Here is a 20921-nt window from a genome sequence, read left to right on the forward strand (position 1 = left end):
TACAGGTAAAATACTAGCTTTTTTGTAAATATGTTTTGAATACGAGCGCTATTCAGTTAAGGTAACAATATATTGTTGTTATATAGTCTCCATAGTATCCGCACGAACTCTGTACCAACTTGGCTACCCCTTTATCCTAATGTACTTACTTTCTCTATTCCTGTCTCCTTACTTGCTTTTTTCTAGAGAGTCTTTGTCTGACCCTCCACTTGTACGGTACAAACAGTACTAGTCTCTTTTTCCGCACAATTGTATATAAAAACAGCGACTTTACGAAACGCGTCTTAATTTGAATCAGTTTACTCTCCAGCACAACGTTGTATAATGAACTCCGTTCTAAAAATCATGTAGTTGTGTATCATTGTGTATCACGACAAAAATGTAATGGCTGTCCGGTCAACTTACTTTCATGATGTACAATTACTTACCTTTTATTATTGTACTTACAAGTGCGTATTGGCTTCTTTTTGTTGCGCAGAAGTCAAGTTGTAGTTTTTACTCACAGTCTTAAGAAATTGGTGTTTTAACTTGATTATGAATAGTGAAAAAATCAATTTTAGGAAATAAATTCCACTATTTAAATTATTTGTTACATCAATAGGTTTCCAGTTTCTATACCACCACTCGAAAGATACACTAAAAACTGTACTATTTTTTGATAAATCGTATTCTATACATAAAAGATACTAGTACGATTTTCAAGTATGCGAATTTAACTTATTCACCGTGAGTAGTATTATTCAATCCACTTTTATTTTTGTATTACAGAAGAATATTGATGTAAATTACAATTGAACATAACATGATACAACTAATGTGAAATAAAGTACATGTAAAAGTATTTGATGACTTTGTGACCTAACGTTTTTAACGTTTTGCACTTTAAAAAATATTCATTATTTTATTTGAATTTTTCAGTATATTTACTTAATAACAACAGTTAGAATATCTAGAAAATAAGACGAGGGTTCTCAAACCAAGCTAAAAATATTGAATCACTTACTACGTCACTCCGTACATGAATAAGCAACACCAACAAATGAAAAAATCAACATTCTTTGTCCTAATGTCTTAAGTTTGTGTATTCATATTTGTACTTGCAATAGTGCTTATTAAACAAGGAAAGTTTTCAAAAAATTCTGCATAAATAGTAAAAAGATATCTTAGATGTAACGTATACGAGGTATTTTGCTAAGACTTTTGAACCTTAGATAAAAATTTGAGGCAGTAAATAGAATTCTCTAAATGTAGAGAAAGCCATAAAACTACTAAAAAAAAAAAAAAAAAGAAGAGAATAACAGGTTGGAATCTGTAATACTATGTATCCACCGTATTGTTTTTTTTTTTAATTTTGTCGGTGAGCTTTTAGTTTTTTTAAATGTCGAGAAATACTTTCAGCGAGAATGAAAAAAAAGTGCAAACAACATCTTGGTTCCAATCTTAACATCGCAATTATCTGGATCATTATACTAATGTTGTAGTCTCTCTTCTTGAATGCAATGATAGATACTTTGGCAAAGGAGTAGCCTGTAATATTCAGAACAAGCATCTATCATCACATCATTTACAGCTTTAATTGTTGCAAACTCGAAGTCTGCTATCACAGTTGCGGGAAACTTTATTTCAATTTAGAAAAGCATGTTCCTGTATGATTTGGTACATTTTCTTTCCATTAAAGCATATTCGAATAGCAATGCAACATACTGTTCATTACCTATTGTATCAATTGATGATATCAAACTATATACCTATTTAAGAACATGCACTACTAGCGTTCTCGGCCTTGCCCGAGAATCGCTGGATGTAGTAAAGCAGTAAGTTGACACGTAATATAAAACAATTTCAGAAGAAAATTTAACATACATTCCTGACACTTCTTAGTTCAAAAAACTTTTAATTAAAAATATTTTTGTTCGGAATACATGCAGTTTTCATATTGTTATAAATGCAAAGGGGTATTTATTAAAACTGTAGAGATTTAAAACTGACAAAAAGTATACGATTATAAAATTTTTCTTTTCCAATCCTACAACTTTATTACCAAAGCAAAAATGTCCTCGAGCTTCATCTCTCAATTTTCTATCACCACAATAAATACATTTTACTCTACCTATTTAAAAATCTAGAAGATTTAAGTAATTACTATCAGGGGTATAATAGATAGCTGATCTATCGCTTATTTTATTCTTTATTCGTCGTTTTTGACACTGCTGTTTCAGTCTCAATAAATGCTTTGCTCAATAAAGGCTTTTTTTTCAATTTTGTAAGGTTGTGATACATTTGTTCACAAGGTAGTTTAACATTCGATGCCCTTTAAAAGGACTGGTAAGTTGAACTCTTTCTTGGCCAAAGTTTCAAGCAAACGTGACTGCCTGGTAATCTCCATGTGATCTTATACGGCCTCTTGTTGTGGCGCCATACTGATCGGAAGAAAAACTACAACGTCTGAAGCGTTAGAGCTATTTGTAGAGCTCTCTCTTAACGTCCACTAGTGTTACACCAGGGATGTTGGTGTCCAAAGCAACTTTTTTTTCGCACAGTTCAGTCGTTTTGGTGATCCAAGGTGGGGAGATGGGTTCATGACACTTGCCTGTTGGAGACTGTCCCATTTGCTCAAGTTCATTTCTCCTTTAGGGCCTATTTATGGTAAGCGCAGCAGGAAACGGCAGACGACAGATAAATCAAGTAAACAGCGCCATCAAATGATAAACGGAAGCAATCGGCAGCTTGGCTGCTGGTTGCTGTCTGCTCTCGCATACAAACCGACTATAGGTTGGTGTTGCTAAGTGATCAATTTCGCATTTCATGAATTGTTGCGCAACGTTTAATAACGTTTTTTGCATGTACCGCGCATTGTTGTTTCTTATTGTCATCAAGTCTGCTAAACACGTCTACGAACTTGTATGTATGTTGCTGTTATTACTATTGTTTGCACTTTCTCAAAATACTGACGTTTTGTTTCATTGTTTTCGTTAGCTTAAATTCATATTTTAAATACTACCTACGTCCAGATATGTTCAGAAAAAAACAAAGATAACAAAAATGCAGAATAAGCCAATAGTTATGAGCAATGATGATGAGGAATTATTAAAAAGTACCATTATGAATAGGTCACCTATTTCGAGGAAAAACGATTCTACTCACAAAAACTTTCAGTATTTAAGAAAAGCTTGGGGTGATATCGTTGCTGAACTTGGACAAACATATCCAACGTACGTAGTGTTTCTCGATAGTGCAGCAACCTCTAGACTCATTTAAAAAGCTATGCTATGTGGTATTTTTTTATTAACAATTGTGAATACGTTTAAAACCGATATTTTTTTAAGGTAAAGTCACTGTTAAAACGGAAAGAAACGTTGTAAGTAAAAATTTGTGAGTAATTAGTATAACCTGTTGTGAAATAATTAAAAAAATAAATCTTGGAGAATCATATAAAATTAAACAAATGATAAAAAAAAAAAGTTCGTATAATATACGCAGCACCTTTAAAAATAAAAAACAAAAAAATACTCATACAGCCTTGCAATGAACACAGCAAAATAGGAATTTGAGAAAGCTTTGAGTTAGTAATCTAGTATAAAGTATTATTTACTTTTATCCATAAATGAGAATATACAAAGTCTGGTTAGTGAATAATTATAATTTAATTGTTTAAATTAATTTTATTATTTTGTAATACTTTCAATGTTACTTATAATTGTTGTATAATAATAAAGCAGAAATTAATTAAAAATATACAGATTCGTTCATGTCTGGCATTCACAATTACTTAGTAGATTTCTTTTATTACACGAGATGAGCTTAAAAAAAATTTTTAATTCATGTCTTACTTCTTTGCCATAGTTAGATGCCACACTATCAGTAGTCTCTGAAACATGATCACTATTTAAAATACTTTGGCCTCCATTTAATGCTTAAATTTGTTTTTCACTTGCTTTTAAGTCCATGACTATATTGTGGAGTAAACATACACCCTTGACTGTATCATTAAGCGTATATAATTTTTGATGCATTGTTTTTAAAAGATTTAAATCACACAAGTATTGTTTTTAAAAGTTTTCATCACAAGATCCAAATTCACACTCAACCACTCGTCTTGCTATTCATAATCTTTGGGTGAAATATTCATTATCATGACTAAATTCATCACCCGGATAGTACTTGATAAGTATATCCATTAGGGAGTAATCTCAGAATGAAGAGGTACGCAAGAAAAATTTCTGATCTATGAAGTTTAACGTGTTTTAGCAGTTTTACTTTCTTATTTTTTAAATATTTAAATAACTTAAATTCGCAGAATGTGCCTCCATCACTTTGATGACTATAAGCACCGACTCCTATGAAAATGATTTATAATTAGCATCTACTACGGCTTTGAGGACAATCAGAAAAAAGTTTCTATGATTATAGTGGATTGATCCAGAATTGTTGAGATTTTTTATCCTGACGTGCTTTTCATCTATTGCTTTTAGGCAATGAAGAAAGTTCTACTTCAAATAAATATCGTTGGCTGTAGACAAAACATTTGAACACTAGGAATAGACATGAGTGTTATGTAGAGTACTTTATATTACTTCGACAACTTCTCTAACAATGTTTAGGGTTTATATCAACAATAAAACACCACTTGGTTTTTCTTAAGCAAAATTTTTTTATTTATATTTTCGTCAATATTTGGTCTCATCACAGAGAGCTTTTTATGAGATCTTCCATGATGAGACGAAATATTGACAAATACATAAACAAAAAATTTTTGCTCAAGAAAAACCAAGTGGTGTTTTATTGTTGATGTAAATCCTAAACAATGATCAAGTTATAAAAAAACGAGCAAGTGGAAGTTCCGAGGGGTATACTCTTTCCAATTCTCTAACAATGGTTGCCACCGTACTAGTTCTCGTTCTGAATGCAAGGCCTAATAACAAATAGTCACTTCTAGAGATCAAAAATCTATCAATTAATACAGTAAAATTAAAAGGAACGCATAGTTATAGGAAAAATTTAATAATGCCAAAAAAATTTGCCTACGAAATTTCTAATGTTGATGCAATAACTTTTCGAGCAAAGAATTTTGTATTCTAAAAAAATTAAATGGCTTTAACATTTTTTACAAGAAACTCCCGAAATGGAAAAAACTTAAAAATACCAGTTAGTCGATTTGTTCATAATGACGGGTAAATACAATTTTTATCAAATTTTTATTTAAGTTGATTTTTCTTCCTCTAAAAAATGAGATTATTAATTTTTTTGTACCACCTTGGAATGGTCTCATTAGACAGTTCAAAATAATTTTTTTATTATGACTATTTATGGCCTTCAATAAATTCTAATTTTGTATTTTTTCAAGTAACAGACAAGTATTTCACCGCTTTTAAAGTAGTGTAACCTCCTATTTACAGTTTTTATCAAGTTATAGGATCTCCAAAAATTTATAATTTTATTTTTTGAGTGCTTTCAATACTGAATTTAAACAACTTAGTGAATACAAATTTCAAGTATCATTAAATTATAAAATAAAGTTCTTAATCCTACTTATAACAGTTAAATAATTATAAAAAGGTAAGTAATCATTTGAATTACAGAAAATAGTCTGAAAAACAAATACTTTTCTTTTAAAACCAAATTCGGTATTAAGCTGAAATCCGTACCAAAACAAAAATCGGGCACTAGAGTTGAAGACTATGCAAAATATAGTGACTATCATCACTTCAAAAACTTATTTTTTCTGAAGCAATCTTTTAAAAAAAGAAAAACAAAGGGAAATCTTGACTCAGACAGCTGCAGTGAAGAAGATGAAGCTAAAGACGTAGAATTATCTGATGGAACGGAAAATGAAATGCAATCTAATGAGCAGTTTGAAGTAGATGCAGTTACCAATGATGAGAAGATGTCAATGAAATAATGGCAGATGCCATTACAAGCGAAAAAAAATACAATATCGCATTTTCCTAACGAGTTACTGGTTAAGCCCAAAGCAAGAATTGTTATTTTGAATGAAAGCCTCGAATTGAACATACACAAATTAAAAATAATAAAACACAAATTTGAATGTAGAGGTGAATCTAAAAAGGCCGATTCAGATAAAATTATGACCTTTTGTTCCTGAAAAGTTTTAATCCTTTTTTAAAGCAGCTAACCTTATGGGAAAAATTATTGTTCAGACAAGAAGTAACTAATATTATTATGAAATTTCAACAAATTTAAGGTCTGATATACAATTGGAATGTATTTCAAAAATAAATATTTGGTTATTTACTTTTATTTTTTAGATTCACTAAGCAAGAAAGATCTGATTTGGAATTAACTTTCCAAGTAGATAAAAAAATCACTCAAAGAAACAAATCTAACGAATGTCACTGGTGGCAGTGATATAAGTAAGTATTTAATTTTCTATTTATTGTCAATGAACGAATTTGGGCTTTAGACTTTTCTACGTTAGTTATTTAAATCTTAGAGATTTCAGTTTCATACAAGTACTTTAGATATTTATGTTTCACACATATTTTGTATCCATAATTATTTTTTACTTTCTGTAGCTTCGTTATTAGTTGGATTTTTTTCTCAGCTAATAATAGACTTTTATTTCATCTAGGTTTATTCAGAAATAATTCGAACCAGCCGATTTCTGACCCTCAGTCAACGCTTTATCATGCAAATCTAGCCAGGCTCACCTGCCATTTTCCATCAAACAAGTTTGTCAAGCATGCCTAATAACTTATATGGGATCGCGTTTTTCATTGCTTTACTTGCTTTTACTAAATGAATCGTGACTGTTGATCTTTTACCCAACATTTATTATTTATATAAATGTGTATGAATTTATTTTATATTTTTAGGTTCAATAAATGATTGTTGGTGTCATTAGGATTAAGAACTAAGCCGCTGTGGTCATGACAAGCTACCTGGTTTAGAACCAACAGCTTACACTGGAAATAAACGTAATGCTGATCCAACTGGCCAATCAATAAATCAGCTCTAAAAACCAGTCTTGATCTTACTATCGACTTACATCTGAGTATGTATTGATCTTTTCATTTGCTTGCAAAAATTACTAGAAAATATCAGTAGAATGTCTTCTGCGAGTAAGACATTACTTGATATATATTGATATAAGTTCGTTTTCCGTTCAATCTTTTTCAGTGAACACGGGATAAAAAGTAAAAGAAGTCCCTGTGATGTACACTCCGTATTACTAAAATCCATCATCTACAGTTAACAAAGATAATTGTGTGGAAGACAAAAAATTATCTGAGATAAGTATGGAGACTAATCCACCTCAGAAGATTCCTTTTAAAAAAACGCCATTTAGTTTAACTCTTTTACTATGCTTGAGTGTTTATTTACTGTATATACTTTACTTGCATTTACCTTATATTAACTTATTACAGCGTATACTTCGGGTAAATAGAACGTATAATATGTAACTATTTCTTTCACGTTTTTGTGCTAATGTGGTAGAATGTATTTTGTGTAATATATGTCATATTGCATTAAAATTTATCCTTCAATTTCAAAAAAAACTAAAAAATAAATTAAAAATATATTTTTTTCTCACAAACCTCATTGTTACCACTAATGTTTACTCAGGCAATGCAGGATTTTAATAAGAATTTTACCAATTTTTGGTTTAAAATGATAATATTTTTTCTTAAATGTAATTTAAAGTACTTGGCTCTATCCGCATATATTTGGAAAACATCCCTTTATGCTTTCGCAAAATTGGAAATAGATGGTGATATTTTCCAAATCAATGACGATCACGGTTAATCTCACTAATCTCCTTATTCCTTTTATCATGGATCAATGAATCTATTTTAATCGTTTGGTTTTCAAGTAAAAAAAAAAATATCTTTATACTCCATTGATAAACGTTACAATTTCAATTGTTTCCGAAGATAACGTTAATTGTTAAGCAAGCCTTTTTTTAAATCACTCAAAGTAAAAAGTATTAGTAGCTGCTATTCAAAATTTTCTAGGAAATTTAGATCCCAATTCAGAATGAAATTCGCTTTCAGGCTCTTAATGGTTTTACTTGCAAAAGTTTAAAAAAAAAACACTGACAATAAAAAGCAACTTCTCAGGGTTATATTTTCTGGCTTGCGGTTGTACTAATTCTGCTCTGGTATTACCAAGTCAATTGGAAGAACTGCCCCGAAACCCCAAATTGTTGAAGCAGATTGTGCTCTAGCTAGGTGTCTCCTGTATCACGCTGGGGACATTGGCGTACAGAACGTCTTTTTTTTGTGGCACTCGTTAATCTTGGTGATTCAGGGTGGAATTTGACGTCAGTCCCTTCAAAATTAGAAAACAGTGTTGTTGGTAGCCAGGATACTTAGCTGAACGATTTAAATATCTATTCTTGATGCACTGCCAGTGAACAACTATGGTATTCGGCAATTTTTATGGGAATATTATAACCAGACCCACTTACTTCTATTACTCGGAGCTTCGATTTCACTTTTACGCCACTTAGCAGATCCTAATGAACTAAAGTAAAAAGGTAGCATATTTTTGCAGAACTCTGAGCTTATTTGTTGCTGTTGTAATTAATTTTTTCAAGATGAAAACTATACAAAAACCATGTAGAAAGTGTCAAGAATCGGTATGCAAAACTGTAGAAAAATGGGTTTAATATTTTTTGCGATTAAATTTTGTACGCTTGGAAAAGTTGTCCTTGGAAAAAATTTTTTCGAGATAAACAATATTTTTGGGATCTTAATTGTGAAGAAAAACGGACTTAAGAAATGTTTATTGGGAAAACTGACTCCTAATCAAAAAAAACTTGAGAGAAAGTCAGGATACCGTGTGAATTTTTATAATGTTTTCTATCCTAAACTTTTTTTTCATAATTAGAAAGTTCAAATTTATTGCTACCCTACACAGATTGTATACATAGTTAAAATTCTATTATTGGAAAAGTTCATCCCAAAATTTTCAATAAATTTAAAATTTTCTAATACTGGAATTAAATGGTGCTAAAATTTTTCTGCATTTATTGCTTTTTAAGAAAATCACTAAACCTCTTAAAACGTTTTTATTTAAAATTATTATTTTGAAAGCGAAGAAGTATCTTGAACGATCACTTGATTTATAGTGACGCAAATACATCCTCTTGACATGGCTCCAAGTCAGCCTATCTCTAATTAAAGTCAGCTGTCTCCAGATGATTACTAGGTATTCATTGTTTGCATGCGGAAATCAAGTTAAGCTTACAATATCGGTGCTTTTAAAGATAATGCATTACAGTTTTACGTTACTATGGTAGTAAGATATTTTTAATCACTGTCAAAATCCTACATTAAAATAAAATTTTTTACTTCTGCTAATCAAAAGTTATCAGCTTTGATAAAAGGATCACTTTAATTTATCATCCAACTCGCTTTGACAATTCTCCATAACAACTAGGGACACAAGCATCTGGATTTTAAGAGACTATCCTGAAAAACCAGTTGATCAAGAAGCTCTAGAAAAAGTACTTTTTTCAAAGGACTTCAATCTCATGATGTCTTAAGTTTTTCTCGCTAAGAGGCTGGCATGAAAAATCACTGAGAAATCGAAGTTATGTTAAGTAGGTTTACTTGGATGATAAGACCAAGACCCAGACATCTTAGACATATTCCTGACGAAAAACTTGACCATCCCTACGGAACCACGAACATCCCCAAACCTCCCTTGCAACCATAACCCAGTCTACCTAGAGATCCCAAGATCCCTTTTCACCATACCCGTCACCACCAGCCGCATAGACTGGGTCCACCTTGCGTATAACCTCGAATCCTCCCCATTTAAATGTCGTCCCATCAGGTCCCAAACGGAACTCAACATAGCAGTAGACGAATTCACTGGCGAACTCAACAGATTCACACACGAAGCCACCACAACAACCACAGCTCCCCAACACACACTTAAACTCCCTCGCGACCTCCTGCTTCTCATCAAGGAGAATAAAAGAGTTCAGAAACTCTGGCAAAAAAGGAGAACCCCTAAACTTAAAGTTCATCTTAACTCCCTTAAAAGGGAAGTCAAATCAAAAGTCTTCGAATTCCAAAACAAGGAATTTAACAAATCTATAGCCGAGGCAGAGTCCCACCCAAGAAATGCTTGGAAGGTCGATAAAAAACTCCGTAACAAACGGCCTTCCCTCCCCCCCCCCTTCAACAAGGGAACAAACTCTACTCGCTAGATTCGGACAAAGCAGAGATCTTTGCAGACTCGCTGCAAAATCAATGCTCCCCCAACCTTAGCACTGAAGAACTAGCGCAGGAACACGCGAGGATCACCCACACAGTGCAGCAACAGGTCCTTGACAATCCAGATTTCGAACACTGCACACCCTTCAAAATCAGAGGCATTATCCGATCCCTAAAAACTCGAAAAGCCCCTGGCAGTGACGGTATCTCCAATAGCGTCCTGAAAATCCTCCCTCAAAAATTCATCATGGCGATTTGCAACATCACCAACGCCGTGATGCGCCTTCGTTATTTCCCAATTGCGTGGAAGATGGCTACGGTCATCTGCCTCTCGAAGCCAAGAAAACCCCTCAGCAACCCCGCGAGCCACAGACCCATTAGCCTACTCTTATCGCCCAGTAAAATCACTGAAAGCGTCATTCTCAACCGCCTAAACAAGCACGCCACGGAAAATAACATCCTTCCAGACGTGCAGTACGATTTTAGAGCCAGACATTCGGCCGTACACCAGCTTCTAAGAGTTACCGAAGACCTCTCTGATAGCCTCATCCACAAAAACTTCACTGCGATAGCTTTCCTAGATGTACAGCAGGCCTTCGACAGAGTTTGACACGAAGGCCTCCTGTATAAGCTTATTCAGTTAGGTTTCCCGCACTACCTCATCGGCACCGTCAAATCTTACCTCTCGGACAGATTTATCCGCGTTAAAGTAGGCGACTCCCTCTCCGACCCCCGTCCAATAATCTCCGGAGTCCCCCAAGGCTCCAAACTTTCACCCACCCTTTTCGACATTTTTGCCACGACCTGCCCCAGCACGAAAACATCAACACGTACGTCTATGCAGACGATGTCGCGGTCAGCTGCACGTCAAAACAACACTCACGGTGCACCACCTTTCTAAACGAGCACATCGCCACTCTCCATCACTGGTATAGTCTTTGGAAACTAGTCCTTGGCGTAACGCTAGACCGCCAACTCAAGTACGTTCGGCACATCAACAACACCCGCGGCAAGGCATACGGAGCCTTTGTACAGCTAAAGCCCTTCTTCAACAACAAAGCCGTCTCCCAGAAGACCAAGCTGCGCACCTTCAACGCCATAATCAAAAGCATCAGCACCTACGCGATACCAACGTGGGGCGCTACAAAGAGAAACCGACTACAGGGCATCCAGAGCCCTTTCATGAAGATACTGAGGTCGGTCCTGGGTATTCCGTGGTACATTAAGAATACCCAGATTATCAAGGAGTTTAACATCGTCCCTCCAATACAAGCAACCCTCGTCCTTGCGTCTAAAATCCGCACCTCCATTACGGACCACCCAAACCCCACCATCGCCGCACTCGCGAACCTCCAACCCGGTCGCTTCGACCTTATAAGACGTCCCTGCGCTCTAGCACAGAACCCCGATGACCCTCAATATACTCTAGGTCTTCAATCCTCCCTGCTTCTATCGGATGCATCATCTCCATCTCCATGATCTCGACGAAACGAACGCGACTTTAATTCGTGCGCTCCCTTCAGGAGCATCTTTCTATCCGTCGTATCCTCTACGGCCTCAACCCTATACAACACTTACACTAATCACAAGTACGCTTCTAATTACACAATACCCAGCGGACTCACACATCTACACACACACATAAAATAACACAAAATTAAATTTCCTCCAACTCTATTCCGGCGCAAGCCAATTTTCGAGCTTCACCCAGATGCGTAAGTGCCCCTCCTTTCATCCCTTTGAGAGTGGGCCTCCGAAATTCTCCGTTACTTTCCTTCTTCCCTCTTCTCTTATGCCCTTTTGTCTTCTAGGGGAGTGGTCCTCACAGACCTGTCCCATGAGGGGAGGTTAGTTTTTAGTCGGTAGGCACACCGGGTGAATCCGACACTACCACCGAATTAGCTGGGGTGTCTATGAAGATTTTCTCCTCCCCACTCCATCAAACAAAAAAAAAAAAAACAAAAAAAAACACTTGGATGATCTTTAATCAACATCAATTTCTTACTATTTTCGTTTTGCACAAGTTTGCAATCAAAATTCTTACATCCATTGATCGCCTATTTTATTTTATTGCATTGTATACTAAGTTAGACCGTCAAGAGAAAAAAGTAATTTTTATGTCCGTCTTATCCCTATCTTCAAGTATAAATTGTTATTCTGTCATTATTATATTTATGACCTATTTGTTAGATGCATATCAATTATTTATGAGATACTGTTCTAAATGATTAACTGAATTCAAAAGGAAGCTCTGTAGAGAAAATATAAAAAAATTCAAAAAAGATCTATAAAGGCATGAGGTATAAATAATCTTATTAACAAACGAAAAAAATTGATTAAAAGTATTTCACCATTTTGTGTGGATAGTTCTATTTATATTACTATATAATAATTGGAAATCAACTTGATAAGTTTGTTCATAGCATTTTTGGCAAATTTATCACGTTTGCACCATAGCTGATTGAAAATCGTGGTAATTTTTCTAAGTAGATTGTTTTAATAGTTATATTCAGTTAAAACCACTAATATGAAAAATAATCATAGTTTGATACAATGGGACTCAATTGTTTTTAAATACAAGATTTAGAATCCTCTGACTAAAAATTGTTTTACAAAAGGGTTTATATTTAAATTTTAGGCAATAACAATTGAATCTTCTTTAGATTAACATGAATCAAAGATATTCGTCTATGGAAATTTTGTTATTAAGCAAACATAGCTAAGTTACACAGTTTCTTTGATGGTAAATGGCGAAAAAAAAACTGCAGACGATTAGTTTTAGTAATGATACTTGAAATAAAAAGGTAGAAGAATCTGGTCCAGTGAAAGACTCTACGTAAAGTGTGGTATTGTATCCGATAAATCATTTAATGAAGGTAAAAAAATCACACATGGGCTGTAATATTAGCATAGGTACTAATTTTATTTATCCAAGAGTTTTTTTGTATCCCTTCAGTTTATTAAATATCGTAGTCAACAGTATTATCTAATTTTTCAGCTATAGTAGATTACTGGTAGAGCCATTACTGTAAGAAGGTTGGTAAAGGTGTCTACTGACAGTGGTTCCTCTACCGTACAGTCACTAAGGCGCACACGCTCAAGTATTTTTAAAAACTCAGTGATACCAAACAGTAGCATGACTATCAACACAGTTTGAGAATCTTTACTTTTTTTATGTCTGTTTCCCTTCGAAAAAAAATAAAGCTGTTTCCATCGGTTAATATTTGATTATACTTTTCATAAGAGTAACAAAAATTATGTCTGTGTCCACTCGCATAATAGGGTTTCTGTGACTTTTTCTATATTTTGACTAAATGTAACAGAAACAAAACACTACTTTTGGTGATACAGCAAAAACAACTATTCTTCAAGTGATTAACTTATCAAACACAAGCAACTATCCATCATGTTATCTACAGTTTGTCACATAGACTTATCAACCGTTTGTGTAAGAAAGAACAGATATTTTGTTTTGGTTAAAAAATTAGCCAGTGCAATTATATATACGTGTCTATTTACGAGTTTTGTATTTATATGTATACACTTGAGCTCAAACCACGTTGGCAGAAAATATGCCGCTTTCGTTCGGTTACATTTAAGTGATAAACCTTAGGACGCATTTATACAAGACGTCAAACGACAAAAAATGCAGTGGCTAGCTAAATCAAGTAAACTAAATTACGTGGCTTGGTTAATATCAAACGAGTAGCCAGAATTTTTGAGAGGGTTGATAATGTATGTACATGTATACGTACACGCATACACACATATACCTGCATATATATGCATTCTTGGATATACTCCTCTCTACGGCTGAGTATACTATGTACATTGACAGTTTACACTAACACGCGTAATCTATACAAGGTGAGACATAGTAAGTGTACGTAAGGACTTGCGAGAACATAATGTGTTTTCATGATTTATTTTAATTTTTCCTGTAGTCAAAGTTAAAAATATTTTATAATGCTGTAATATTATGTAATGTTAACTTCAAACACTCCCGCTTGGAATTCAAATGAGACTAAATTAAAAAGTATTTATTAGACGACAAAGAGAAAAATTTAAAAAGTTTCCAGATTCAAAAGAAAAATTCTTGGAGTTTTCCAAGATTTCCGAAATTTGTATGAACCATTCATACAAGATAGGCCAATCTCCACCAGTATATATACATATACTAGTGGAGTTACGCCTAGTTGCTTGCTTCGCACGCTAAACCTTATAAATTGATAACTTCAGGTTTTTGAAAACGTTTTTAGACATTTATTAAAATTAATTTCTAATTAATTTGAAAGAAATTTTAGTTTTTTATTACATGCCAGGAGATTAACCTGATAATTTCTGAAGCACGGTTTATAATTATGTTAATTCACTAAAATACAAAAGGAAGTCCCAAAAATTGTTGCGATCGCTAAACACGAAAACTACTGACAGATTTTGCAAAAATTTTGCATACTGATACTTGAAACTTCCTAAAAAAGTTTCGTATAGTTTTCATCTTTGAAACATTAGAAAAAATAGTAATGAATATACTTAAAATTTTAGAAAAATACGCTAGCTTTGAGCTTTAGTTCAGTAGCATCCACTAAGCGGTATCAAACTAAAATCAAAGCCAGTAGCAATCGATGAAAGTGGGTCAGGCAGTACATCAAAAACACAGTTGATAGTCGTACAGTTGGATATCGCGACTACGAAAGACACTCTTCTCCAAAGAGACAAACGACTCACGTCGAATTCCTCTTTAAACCTTCAAGAAGTCCAGCTGAAGCATGGTCTGCTCTAACACTGTCGAGTTTTGTGCCCGTTCTTCCAACCAACTTGGTGCTATCAGAATACTTTTTGCTATAACAGCAAACCATGGAAGACAACGCTGAGGAGTTCAGGTAGCCACATGACCTGGAAATTTAATCAGTCTCCTTCTCAGTGGTTTGTTCCAACGGCAAGTCCCCGGAGGAAATATTTAGCAGGCTCACTTCCTCGACAAACAGTTAACGATTTGTTATATTGAAAATAATCCCAGGACGAAATGAGATTCTTCAGCCAGCAGCGTACCCTCCTCCAGCACGATCTACATACGCAAAGACTTTTAGAATAAAAGTCAAATTACCGGCAGCTGGTTCTCTGTCATTGAGAATAAAAATAAGAAATTACTAAAAGTATCACCACTGGCATAATCTCATCGGTTTTTTTTTCGGGAAATCTAACGTTAAATCGTCTTACCAAAAAATATACTTTAACAAGTATTTCTGACGACGGTTCGTCCATCAAAAGACTATATGAAGCCAGCCACCATTAAATTAAGTCAGTTATTCAACGGCACTCGGTAAAACAACTGAGCTCTAAAAAAGAAAAGGTGATTTTACAAAAGTGTCACTGAAGAAAAATCAGGAGATGACGAGGAGCACTACAACTAGCTTTAACGCTTTAGAGCATTGTAGTTTTCCTTACAATCAGTTTGATGCTACATAACAACAGCAAGGCAGAGATGATCACTCTGAGGCATCCAGGTAGTCACGTTTGGAAGAAACTTTAGTCAAGAAAGAGTTAAGCTCACCCGTTCCTGTTAGGGCCATCAAACGTACAACTATCTAACCAAAAAATATATTACAACTAAAAAAAATTTTTTTTAAACAGCCCGTAGATCTCGCAAAAATTTACTCAAATCTTCTAGCTGTTTAAATAGGTATATTAATGTGAATTTGTAGTCATGGTGGCGATAAAAAATAAAAAGTAAGCTCCAGGACTTTGTTACGTTGGTAATAAAGGTTTGAGATTAGAAAAAAAATTTTTTTAATTGTATATATTTTGTTAGTTTTAAATCTTTGCAATTATAAAACTAGCCCTTTTTATTTATTACAACGTGAGATGGTGCAAATCAACAGCTCTTTCGGTCAAACAACTATTTTATGTCGTAAGGTACGTACGGTACTTTTCAGCATCATTATATTTTTTTAAACTTTCTTACAGCTAATTATTTGACCAAAATTACATGGATTTTAAACAAAAACTTTTTAAATTAGAATTACGTGTCAATATACTACGGTGCTCCACTCAGTAAATCTCGGGCAAAGCCAAAACGAGGGGCCACTAGTGATGAATATATTTAAAATCATAGAATAATAAATGATTTACAGAATGTAGTGACACACATAATTATAACGTTGACCCACTTGCAAAGGTGGCGTGGACTAATAGATAAAACTATATTACCTTTATTTTACATAAAATTCATGGAAACAAACCAACGTTAATTGTATCATAGTTACTAAATTATCAAAATATGAAAAAACTATAGATTAATTAATGTATTGCAATCGTATTCAAATGCTATGGAACGTTTCTGTAACTAGATCACTTTATGAAATATATTATTGAGTCACGCTGTCTATTACCTAACAGTTGAATTGTTGCAATTAAATAGTTGTAGTGAGTATGGGGGGTGCAAGGGGGCTTACGAGAAATCTGGTTGGTTTAAAATACAATTTTTTTACTATCTTAGAAGGGGTGCAGGAGAGGAGACATTTGGGGGACTGTGGAGAGGGTGCGGAATGCTTCTCCTTAACAACTAGGTACATAGTAAAGGACGAAAGATAAATTATCTGGACATTATTGGGAAAATAAAAATTTCAAGGATCATTATAAGGACAAAAATGTACTTATGCAGACAGTCCACATAACTCTACTATGTTATTAGTACTTACTTAAAAGCCCGTAGAGTCTGAATAAATTATTTTTTGTGATTACACACACACGCGCGCGCGCAAACACCCTTTTTTATATCGTACGTCCAGGTATACAAGGTACATTATTCAGGGCACTAGACACTTTGGAAAAAAGGACAAGGAAAAGGAATGGAAGGCTTCCTATTATTGGAAAGGAGTATGGGAGAAATAGTTTACTTTGCTTTCATATGGTCTTGAAGAGCATTGCACAGTGAAAAATCACACGAGAAAATTTACGTACAGATTCTTGCTAGAAAATGTCGTACTGTCCGGAAGTTAGACGAAAAGCTAACGTTTTATTACATTGAAAACGTCTTTTTACAAAAAATGCTCTTACTGAAAAATTCGAGTAAAACAATACCAAAGAGTAGACGTTCGGCCGTCTAATCGTGAGCCAAAGGCTAGCGTTGCTCCGGTCTCTGCTTAAGTTAACTAATATTGTTAGTTTTGTAACATTCAATTATTTATTCAACAATGAAGTATGCTTGAACGTTATAACGTAATATAGTATTATATAATTAAAATAGAATCTTTGATGTTTTATGCGATTGTCAAGTAGAATCAAAAGAACCGCCTGAACATAAAGCGTATTTTAGTTCTAAATTTATTGTAATTGCCTTGCATAATTTAATTTATTCAACTTGCTGTAGATGGCGTATTTGCCAAAAACTGCCTTTTAAAAATAACCACGACTGTATTAAAGCAGTAGTGTGTAGTAACTCTATTGAAAAATCTTTCTTAGATGCAGAATGTCTAGATTGTCCCAATATGTTAACGTTACGTCCACATCTTCTTGAATGTTTTGAAGTACATAATATTTTCAAAATCAAATATGAATCATGGTTTCAAACAGACAGATGTAACATTGCTACAAGAACTTTGAATTCTCATAATTTCCTTAACTTACTAGGAAAAAAATTATCAAAACTCAAAACTCATGATTATTTTGCTACGAAACAATCACTTTTTTCAATCAACTGAATAAGATCTTAAAAGTGGAGAATTTATTGTAACTTGTGAATTTTCGGAAAATTTTGCATTTATTATTCAAAATTCAACCAAATCTTTTGATTGGAACAATAACCTTGCGTTAATTGTTACAGTTGTTATTTGTTATAAATAAAAAGATGAGCTCAAACACATAAGTATTGATGTTATTTCCGATAACCTAAATAATGATACAATTGCTGTATATGAGTATCACAAAGTTATAATAAATTATTTAAAATCCAAGTTAGAAGTAAGGAAAATTTTTCACATCACTGATGATGCCAGTCAACATTCCAAAAGTCAGAGCAATTTTAGAAACATACTTTTCTAGAAAAAAGATTTAAAAATTGATTATGAATGGCATTTTTTTGCTACTGCTCATGAAAAGGGAGCGTGTGACGGTATTGAAGCCAACTTGACGAGAGGTTCAAGCCGTGCAAGTCTTCAAATTTCCTCCAATAACTGAATTTTAACAGCAGAAAACTTGTACGACTGGGCAAAGAATTATTGCAAGGAAACAAAGGTTTTTTAATTGAGTAAAGAGTCGTCTGAAAAATGTAAAATTAAACTTAAATCCCAATTTCATAAAGCAAAATTAATACCAGGTACTTTGCGATTCCACGCTGTCATTCCAATCGATAATAAAACATTGAAATTAAAAAAAAACATCTATGAGCTCTGAGTATCAAATCTTTCCAAAACAAAACAATAAAACCAAAAAGCATACATCTCGCGCGCGTTCAGACGGCCGAACGTCTACTCTTTGGTATTGTTTTACTCGAATTTTGTAGTGAGAGCACACTGCAAAAAGATGTTTTCAATGTAAAAAAATCTCAGCTTTTCATCTAGCCTATCAAAAAAAATGTTAAAAATGCCTTTTTCGATATATAGCATGTTTTGTGTTATTTTTTAGTGAAAATGAATTTTTTTCGGAAAACTAACAATACCATCGAAAAGCTGACTGAAAAATACAACGAAAATGCTATTTGCAACATTGTTTAGGATAGGAATAAGGCTGAGAAAATGAGCTGAAAACAGCGACTTTTAGCGCTCGCGCGGCGGGCCTGGGGTGTTTCGCGTAAAACGCCCCATATGTAGATAGGGAAAGAAGCAAGGAGAGAGAAAAACATGCAGATAAAGACAGCCAGACACTTTTTTTAGAGTACTTTACTGCAAGGGTTAGATCCAAACAGGCAGTACCGCGAGAACGCGTAGCGCCGAGACCCGGAGCGAGGAAACGCGAAGACGTACGAAAACAAGCAGCAGTTTGGACGGCGTGGCAAAAGGATAGGGGAGACGAGGCTGGTACCAAAGTAGGAACGCTAGAGTAACAGTTTTTAGAGAAGGCCTAATTGGAGCGGACTCAAGCAGCACCTCGAGGGTCATAGGTTTGGAGCACTGGTAGTTCTTATTCCTGCAAGAAGCAAGGCCGCATTGATTTCGACTTTATTATCTCCACCTGATTTCTTTTTGGGCGTTTGTAAGTAAAAGAGATCGTTTGACTTGGTGAATAAGACAAGTTAGTGGGTTGTCTTCGTGATAATCGCTCGTCACTAAAGCAATAAATTCCTTGTTGTGACTTGACAGTCGTACTTGTCTATATTTTCTGATCCAATTGCTTGTCCGTCCTTGAAATATTTTCATACATAGTACCATCGTGCTACCTAGCCGATACACCCCGTTGATCCTAAGAGGCGTCAATAATCATGTTCTTTTCTCTTGTTATTAAAATGAATTATATAATTTAGCAATCTAATGAGATTCATGTGTCGAAAGGTTTGATATCAAATTGTTAAAAATCAGCGCACGAAAAGAAAAAAGAAAGAAATGATTGTGTATCTGAATATCATAAATTTTGAGCGAGTCATTACTGTTATTACGAATATAGTTTATGTTACGCTTATAAAGTTCTAAAGGCAGATTATTAAAAAATATTTGGTACGAAATTTTTCATCATAATAAAAGGAATATGTTAATTTATTACGCTGATGACCTGTATTGCTAATCTCTTTCTTACCCTCATTAACAACCGAAACATGTTGTAAAATGATTTAAAATACAAGAGAAAATTATATTTATTTCTACGAAAACCTTTTAATTATTAATTTAAATTATAATTTTCTGGAATAGAACTACAGTATAAGCGTAAACTACGCAAATCTATATTTCTTTTTTAAGATAAAATATAAGATCTGTTTCAGTTAATGAATACGTCGGTGTGAGTAGTTGTTAAGCTCACTTTACATTTTCAAAAATATTGACATATTATTTCTGTATTCAAAGTAGAAAAATAAAATAATTAGTAGACACTTGGCAAGTGGTACCAAATGTGAAAAATTAAGTATGGCAGTAAAATCTAGTGTTTCATGAAATGATAAAAAATGTACATTCATATAATTATTATCTCCTACTGCATAAATAAATTTAAGAAACTTACTTGTCAAGCCTGCACTTGGAATCAAGTGGAACATATAAGGGGCTGATTGAGTTTGAATTAATGCTTCACTAAAAATAGATTGAACATTCATAGTAACAGTTGAAACAGGATCCTGGAAAATAAAGTGACAGGAATTATAAATAGTGTCATTTTTGCAATTAAAAAACATTTTTTACTTCAACACTTGGTACAACTCAATTTTGTAAATTACTTTGTAGAAATAAGATAATAAGCATTCTGATAAGTATAATTAAAAGCTTTCAATTACAACGTTATTCTGAGAGAACTCTTCAAAATTTTTTAAGTAACTCCAATAAATACTTGTTTCTGTTAAGATGTACTACGATACTCGTAATATCTTGGACAGATTCAAGAAGTAATAATTATGTACAGTATATACAATTTTAAGAGACATAGAACTATTGAGAATGCTTTTATAAAAATATAATATACAAGTAAATTGATTTCAATGTCTGGATCACTCAGAACATAACGAAGAAGCTGTCTTCTAAAACTACAAAATTATGTCTTGAATATAAATAATACATATAATATTTTTTAAATTACTTCAACCCTTAGATCATC

General features: G+C 33.6%; 1 protein-coding gene across 4 annotated transcripts in view; it reads right to left on the reverse strand.

The window, feature by feature from the left end:
- Nup160 (nuclear pore complex protein Nup160) overlaps positions 1 to 20921 on the reverse strand; it is a 345777-nt gene that overhangs the window by 234075 nt on the left and 90781 nt on the right. For 3 of the 4 annotated variants that reach the window (XM_089593858.1, XM_089593856.1, XM_089593857.1), the window contains one exon: positions 20337 to 20448. The exons of the other annotated variant lie outside the window; for it this stretch is intronic. In XM_089593858.1, the coding sequence (XP_089449984.1) occupies positions 20337 to 20448 (112 nt within the window). The remainder of the gene's footprint in view (positions 1 to 20336; positions 20449 to 20921) is intronic. 4 annotated transcript variants of the gene reach the window in all.

This window comes from Copidosoma floridanum, unplaced genomic scaffold (genome assembly GCF_036245765.1).
Source record: "Copidosoma floridanum isolate Cflo_tuat_1 unplaced genomic scaffold, Cflo_Japanese_pri ptg000020l, whole genome shotgun sequence".
Taxonomy (NCBI): Eukaryota; Metazoa; Arthropoda; class Insecta; order Hymenoptera; family Encyrtidae; genus Copidosoma; species Copidosoma floridanum.